General features: G+C 38.9%; 1 protein-coding gene across 1 annotated transcript in view; it reads right to left on the bottom strand.

The window, feature by feature from the left end:
• The window catches only part of SLC10A7 (solute carrier family 10 member 7), a gene marked incomplete at its 5' end in the record, with an annotated part of 38,205 nt that overhangs the window by 16,207 nt on the left and 13,476 nt on the right, over positions 1 to 8,522 (bottom strand). The window contains 2 exon segments of the mRNA XM_010172238.2: positions 6,029 to 6,102; positions 8,024 to 8,075. Coding sequence (XP_010170540.2) covers positions 6,029 to 6,102; positions 8,024 to 8,075 — 126 coding nt within the window.

Here is an 8,522-nt window from a genome sequence, read left to right as displayed (position 1 = left end):
GGAGAGAGTTTCTTAACCCTCTAGCAGTAGCAAAAGGTACATATTAGCCTACACATGACCTCCATATTCCTCCCATCAGCTTCTCTTCTGCCCAAGGGTCAGCACCCATCAATTCTAGGCAGAGGAGTGGCCAGGTCATTTTCACTGACATTGCTCTATCGGACAGCTGGGGAAGAAATGAGATTAAAATGTTTGTAACAGGTAAGAAAACATGCAAATTTAAGCACTAATAACACCAAGAAGTATGACGTGATGCCAGCAGTAATGTCTCCTGTTCAACACTCAGGAAAATTTTGAAAGTAAAATACAGTATTGGAAGTCTTACTCTTGAAAACTTTCAGAGAGTAATTAACCAGGATTATTTTCTAGATCTTTACATAAAAGTCAGAGGAATTATTCACACATTTATAGCTAGTTACAGTTAGCACCCTGATGAATAATTGCCTTATGAGGAAAATTCTCTGCCAGGAGCAGAGAAAACCACCACATTTCAAAAACACCACAGTGTATAGCCTGAATACTCACTTAGGACAATGCACCTGATTTTACCATCTTACTTTCTGTGACAGAATAACTAAGAGATGCCTCCTTTTTAAAATCAACATGAGCTACCTTTTATCTTCACACAAGTTAGAACATTTTGGTATTTTTCTCTCTAAAGGAGAAAGGTGATTATCACCACACAGTAAGAAGAGTCTGCACTTGATTAGTACAGCGTTTCACAGAGTTTGTGAACAGGGAAAAACAGATGAAGCAAAAACCCAGCTACTATTAAACAGCAGTGGTTTAAGGCTGTGCAAATATACTACTTATCTCAGAAAAATCTTGTAAGGAGATATCTGTAGAAAAAATGATCAAACTATATATAGCTGTGGACAGATTGGAGCTATATGTGAGCACGATGCACTCTGCCACATTGTGCAGCTGGGGAACTCGGAGGAAGGCATAGGCTGATTAATCCATAGCCTAGATGATCTGCTCACAGACAGTTGCATTGCCTGTGAATCTATTTGTGCATTACAGAAGGCTTTTAAGAATTGTTCAGGTACAGACTGTTCCATACTCGTGTAGTAAGAAGCTGAGTATTTAAAAAATAATTTTAAATGAAATTAAAATCATATAAAATAAAGTTAGTGCTTTGTCTTTTATTTGCAAAACAAACTCTGATTCTTTCCTGAAAGTATTCTGTAGCCTAGAAACTCTGGTTGCATTACTTTAAGAATTTCATGGTGAAACAACTGCTACACTGATAAATCCAAATGAGGAAAAATGCACTCTGCATAACAAACAATACCCTGATTTTATTATAAGGTGGAGTTACCTTTTGTTACTTGGCCTTGTTTTTTTACCAGTCTGCTGCTCATCATACCTACAGTACAAAGATTTGCACTTGTGGTAGCCAAAATACATAGCAGTACTAATTTTTTTGCTGATAAAATAATTTTACATAGTAAATCCAAAGAATTAAAGTGAAAATATTTTTTTACAATCCTGCATTTTACTTTTGGAGTTGTAACTTCTAGCTAGCTACTAACTTCCTACAAAAAATAAAATAACTTTCTGTACTTGGCTGCAACTTTTGTGTAAGTGCAAGCAACAACTCTGCAGTATTTTTTCAGATGAGCCACACTGATATCTTTGCACTTCCTTGAGGCCTCTTCTCTTCTCACTGAATGAACTCCAGGGAATGGCATCATGTTGGGCTTTCCAGATGGATTATGTGAAGCCATAGCTCAATGTCATTTTCAATAGCAAGGCTCATAATTAAAGGTCAAATAGTCACTTCATCTGCAATCAATCAATAGAAGAAGTACTAATACTAAGTACTAATCAATCAATGGCAAATGCACTAATAAAAGCCATGCATCAAATGTCCGCTTATGTGTGTGCTCACATGTCCCGTGCATATATGTGAGCGGGGAGAAGGAGAGAGAGAGAACAAAGTGTGGGTGAGTATGCCAGAGGGCACTGTGAATACTATATTTATCTTTGCTACTTGTAACTTTATATCCTGTTTCACTTATTAACTGAAACGCAAATAAACATTAGTTTTTCCTGCATATGTGATGTACTGTACTCAAAAAACTGCCCAAGCACCCACCTCTATGCAGAAATATCGGCTTGTGTTCCTAACTAAGAAACACAAAGGCACCTACCCTGTGTAATTTGTCCCTACACAAACATGCCCTGCACTCTGATCTTGGAGATAAAAAGTGTGTCAAGTGTTCTGTCTACAAAATAAAACCCAGCATATGGGAACAGCACTCATCTCCGTGCAGAGCAAGCACTTATTCATGGATTCAACAGTGGAAGTGGCAGTTGGCCTCATGAGCATGCACTGCATGGGAATTAGTTGGTTTCATAATATGGTATGGGAGAAAGTGACTTATAAAAGTCTTCTCATGCCTCTCCTATTACCACTTCTGAAGCTTTAAAGCTGTCAGCTCTTCTCCCACTTTAGTCGGTGCCATTCTAAGCTCCCCAGGGAATGGGCCAGACGTACCTATTTGGAGTTTCACCTGCCAAGCTGAGAGAAATCAGTTTCAAAGTGAAAGAACAAGTGTTGAGGGTCATTTATACACTACCACTGGAATCTTGAAGACAAACAAAGCAGAGCTCCACAATGGATGTGAAACCAGACCCTGAGCTGTGTTTGTGCTTTCAGGCATTGTAATGACAGAAGGAGAAGGAAAAACTCTCTCTGCTACAAGAGAACAGAAGGTTTCTCATTGCAGGGTTTATAGAAAACACCTCTGGACAAGGAGAAATGTGACAGAACAACAAAAGAGTAAGGGCCAAAACTCCTGTGTCTGTTCTTGTTTCTGCTAAGATCAGGGTGGACAAGACTATGCTGTGGATAGATTTAGCTGTCATTCAGAAATGGCTGATCCTTGAGAACAAATTAGATCTACTCTGCTTCCACCTTCAGTGAAGGAGTAAATGCTCTGGTTAACATTCCTGTTTATTCCATCAGTGCAGAGACATGCCTCATTGCACTACAGCTTTAGAAAACCTGATCCTCCCTATTTACATAGAAATGTGTCTTTATGCAACTCTACCTTATCTGGACCTGGTACTAATACCAAACAGAGTAAAATACCAATTGTCTCAAAACCAGCCAGCTTGAAAGTGATACACAGCGAGCATGTCTACATAGTGCATGCCTTGTGTAGGGGTGCACAGAAGAGTGTCAGGGCCCGCAGGCTTACCCAAGATGGGCTCTCAGGGACCGCCAAAAAAAGCATTTCCCCATCAGGGGTGGGGCTCAATTAAGGACATGCTGCTGCCAGCCCCATGCAAGATGAGCCTCAAAGGAGCCAGGACAAAGCTGAGCCCCAGAGATGGAATACAGCAAGGGAAGCACATGTCCAAACCACCCAGTGATCTCAATGCAGGCCCTGAGCAGTAAGGAAAGGCAGTGCAAAAGTGCAAAGCCTAAGAACAAATTACATCTTGTGACTAGCCTCCTAGGAGGCAAACTTGCTTTTCATGAGACACGAGCTCTTCAAGGATGAAGGTAAAGCAGTCTGTCTTGAAGCTGACAAACAGAACAGCCTGTAGTCAAGAAACAGTCCTGCAATATTGCATTCTACCATCTACCTGTTTCATTTCACCTTGTACTTGTCTCTTATCTGTTAGACATCTGTTTGAGTGGGGTAAAACTATATATGGCTTAGGAGAAGCTGTAGAAGTCCTCGAAGTCAAGGTTGACAAACTATTTTTGTTGGTGTGCTTGGGCAAAGAAAGCTGCAAAATACAAAGCCTGACTCATCGGGTTGTGCTAATGAGAGCAGTAACTTGGAACTGGGACAACGTGGGCCAAAAAGTCAAGCGAGCTAGGAATCTCAAACTACATTCTTCTAAAGGAGAAAATAAAATATAAAAAGAAGAGTGTATTAGAAGAAGAAAAGTGACTCAGCTGTGTGCATAGGGTGCAGGTCAAGACAGGCTGCAGGAGGATGCTTGGTAAAGTGAGTAAAAATGAAGAGTCCTCATTTTTTTCTGGGTGATGGCAAGCCCCTCTAGGACTTCAATATTAAAAAAAGGCTTTGTGCTTATTTTCTTAGTGTCATGGCAAGCTGCAGAAGTATTCAACAGAGCATATATGAAACTATTTTCACTGAGGAAGGAAGAGGAGACTTACACATTTGTGCTGTTAAATACAACCAGCTTCTCTTCTGTAGTATAACAGTTGTGTCCTAAGTTTATATGCATCTCCAAACAGCAAGTACAGTAGTGTGTTATGACTTATGTGTGGGGTTGCTTCCTATAAATACAAGTGTAATTGTCCTCCTGAATACAAGCTCATTTATTAGTTGAAGCTTCAGTTTCATAGACCATTTGGCTGAAAAGGGCCTAGTGTCATTTAATCTATGTTCTGCTCCAAGGCATAATCAACTCTAGCTTCCTAATTCCTGTCTGAGGCTTGTCTGCAATGATAGGAGATTCAAGACAACAACAGGCAACATATCCCAAAGCTAAACTGTTCTACATTAGACAGGTTTCTCCAATTGTTAGTTTAAACCATCATCATTGCAACAAAGTCCTTCCCTTTTCAAAAGTCCACTGTGAAAGAGTTACTTTTTTCCTTCACTGCATCAACCTTTTATGCATGTGAAGATCACTACTGTATTTCAGCTGTCTTCTCTCAACAATCTCAATTGTTTCAACCTTCTTCCAGGATCACGTTTTTGAGATCTGTGATCATTCATGGCACTCTCCTCTGATCTTTTTCCATGTGATTGGTCCATATAATTTTTGAATTGTGGAGCCCAAAACATCATGCAACTTTTGCTACTTCTCTGCAATCCACAGGATCTTGTTTGAAAGGAAATTAGGTTAGTTTGGTATATTTGACAAATCTGGAGGGCTGTTACTCATTTCCTTGTTTCTTTCTACACTGTCAAAACAATTTATTGAATTACTTTTCTCAGTAGTTTTCTACGAAATTAAGTAACTCACTGATCTATAATTCCTTGTCCCCTCCTCGTTTCCATTGTGAAACAGAGGCATTATGTTTGCCTTTTTCTTGTCTTCCAGGAACTCCTTCAATTCCCACAGACTTTCAAGGGCACTTGCTAACAGTTGTGCAGCACAGGCCTGGCTGAAGCAAAGAACCCTGAGATGAGTTTCACTATATCAAGCTGACTCAGAAAACACCTTATGTAAGTCCCAACTTTTTTTTTAGTTCAGGCTGAATTCTTACCTCTGTTATTGACACCAGCTGTGTTTCTCTGACAGATACAGTCTTGAAAAAGCATCTATTCAGTCACACATGCTTTATCAAACACATGTTTTCATATTTTGAAAAACAGTAAGAAAATATTCAAGTACTACCTGTTTCACTGACTGAACGTAACGGATGAAGCGTAGCAAGTGGCTGTAAGCATAACTGATTTAGGAGCATTTTGTGAATTTCCACCAGAACATCTTATTATCTCTAAGGGGTCATAAGTGACAAATATCTCAATGATGTTTTGATAAATGAATTCTAATAAATAAAACTATCCAAAATATCTGCAGATTTAAAATAATCACATACATTTTGCTTGTGTTAAGCAAAAGACAGTATCATCTATTTGTGATTTCTGAGTACACTACATGCTTTGATTTTAACTTGTATATGCTGGCCTCTAGGTGTAAGATTCTACTGTGGGACTGAGGCAGATATACCCTATAATGTTTTCAGTAACAAACCTGAAATTTTATCAACAGTATATTAGGCAACAGAACAGAATAAGAACAGAAAGAAATACCAGCTTTCCATAAATAAGGTGGTCTTACTGTATAACCACTAAAATCTCAGCTGAGAAAACTATTTTGTCTGCCCTGTAATAAGCGATTATTTTATCTGTGCAAGAATATCATCCTACTGTTAGTATCGTATTGGTAGCATTACCTATCATACCAAAACCAAAATCATTTAAGCAGAAAAGCCAGCAATTTTTTATTTATTTTTTTTTTTTCAACACAGCAAGGTATGAATGTTACGGTTGTTTTGCTCAAAAGCTTTTATCTCCTGACTTACCCAGGGTGAGGGATTTGTGTGTAGAACAGAAAACGATAGCCACTGTGTCTGCTGGTGTGAAAGTAGAGTTATGCCTAGAAAAGAAAGAGTTTCAATAACCTCCAAGAGCAAAAACCTTCTTAAAACATCATCAATCAAATATATTACTTTGAGGATCCATCAGCATGAGGCTGAGGGAGCTGGGGTTGTTTAGTCTGGAGAAGAGAAGGCTTAGAGGTGACCTCATCACTCTCTTCAACTACCTGAAGGGAGGTTATAGCCAGGTGGGGGTTGGTCTCTTCTCCCAGGCAACCAACAATAGGACAAGGGGGCATGGGCTCAAGCTCTGCCAGGGGAGGTTTAGGTTAGATGTTAGGAAGAAATTCTTTACAGAAAGGGTAATCAGGCACTGGAACGGCCTGCCCAGAGAGGTGGTGGATTCACCATCCCTGGAGGTTTTTAAAAAGAGATTGGACATGGCCCTTAGTGCCATGATATAGTAATTGGAGTTGGATCAGGGGTTGGACTTGATGATCTTGGAGGTCTTTTCCAACCCAATCTATTCTATGATTCTATGTTCACATCACTTTGATCAGGTCTAGTGACAGAAATAATTCTACCCAAAAATGAACAGTAGTGTTTGATTATTTTAAAAAAAAACAAACCCAGAATTGTTTCTCAGTTGTGGCAAAATCTCTAATAATTATGCTCCCTTGTGAAGGAGAAGAACTCTGAACGCATGATATGTAGGACACAATTTTATTACAGCCAAGGTTATTTTTGCAAACATGCAGTATCATAGCAGTGGCCAGCTTGCCTCTGTAAAAAAAAGAGCATGACCTACAGTTTCTTTTCCTAGTATGTAATGTTAACAAAATGCCCAATTTAGATAGTATATTGAGTCACTATGAGCACTGCTTAGAATATGCAGTTATCTTCCACTTCAGAAAAAAACTGCATCTAAGAGTTTACACACTGGGACTAAGGGCAGGGAGGGTGGAAAAATGACATACAGAGTGAGGTATATGACTGGCCAATGGATCACCCTTTGGTCCAAATCAGGAATAATTTTATGAGATTCTAAATATTTACTACACTCAGTTAATTGCTACTTATAGCATTTTAGATTTTACAGTTGGGACATTATCTTCCCCCCAGGTTAGATCTAGCAGTTCAAAAGTTATTTAAAAATGCATTTTAAGGTCAGGGTATGACCTTGTCATAGAGAAATTTTCTTGTGGCAGTGAAAAAGCATAAGTAGCTCTAAGACATTGCACCCTTCTTTGCGATTCTCCCTTACGGACAGCATATAATTTACATAAAGCTATAAAGTCTGGAGTCTGCTGTACTGTGGCACTTCCCATTCAGCAGAGTGCTGCAAAGAAAAATACTCCACTAAGCCTAAGTGAGAGGACAATGGTGGATCCTCTGACCAGCTCAGGTGATGCACTAAGCCATTGGCTAACGCTATTCTTACTGGACTATTTTTTGAGAAGTGAATGTACAACTGTCCCTCATGGTTGATATTTAAAAAGAAAAAAAATAGATCTACCAAACATTAGTTCAGGACAACTGTCTTTTAAGAATCACCATATAAACATAATACATTTGACATATACAGAGAAGAGTGAATTGCCAGCCTAGCAAATGTATCTTGAGATGTAAAAAGTCAAACTGAGTTCTCTCTCTCATATGTCATCAGCATGTCTGCAGGGCAAATTATACCTTCAGTGACACCTGTGCAAATCCATTTTTTTCAGTGGATGAGGTATAGCAGTGATTGATTGAGATTTAACAACTCTGTAATTAACACACAAGAAAGGACAGAATTCAGGTCCTGCTCTCTTAGCCTATGAAACTCTAACAGAGAAAATGCAGTAAGGACAATATATGAAATACCAAAATGAGGTCACCCCTATACAGAAACCTGCCCTTAAACATTTGCATAAACTGTATCACCCAAAGATATTGCACAAAACAAACATTCAGAGGTTCTGATTCAGCACATTCAATTACCTTGTAGAAAAGAGGAAAGTCAAAAACATGAAGCTCATCTGAACAGAAAATACTGAAAGAGAAACAAGTTAAAATTAGACTTGGATCACAGGAGTAAAAAAATCACTTAAATTTCTGCAATTGCTGCGTTCCTGCCTTTTGCCCCCATACAACAAGTCAGAAGCTAGGCTGGACCAAGCCTATCCAGAGAAATCCAATGACAGACAACCTTTAAAGACAATCGTGTCTGGAAGAACAATATGTATCATTACATCCAAGAAAGATAGAGCTAATGTTTTGGCTACACAAGTTCTTCCTGAGGTAACTCTTCAAATCAAGTGTTTCTTGACACGAAGAATGACAGGACAGTTCACTACTGCATGCTGCATATCTGTTTGCACTAGTTTTGCTTACTGGGTTGACAACATAAAATTTCTCAGATGCGCTCTGGTTGCCAAGTATTTAAATTTAGCCCCTTTCTATTCAACAGGAGAAAGTACAATGTGTTAGCATGATCAAA

Source organism: Antrostomus carolinensis, unplaced genomic scaffold (assembly GCF_000700745.2).
Source record: "Antrostomus carolinensis isolate BGI_N321 unplaced genomic scaffold, ASM70074v2 scaffold23897, whole genome shotgun sequence".
In the NCBI taxonomy this organism is placed as follows: domain Eukaryota; kingdom Metazoa; phylum Chordata; class Aves; order Caprimulgiformes; family Caprimulgidae; genus Antrostomus; species Antrostomus carolinensis.
This window is presented reverse-complemented; position numbering and strand designations above follow the sequence as displayed.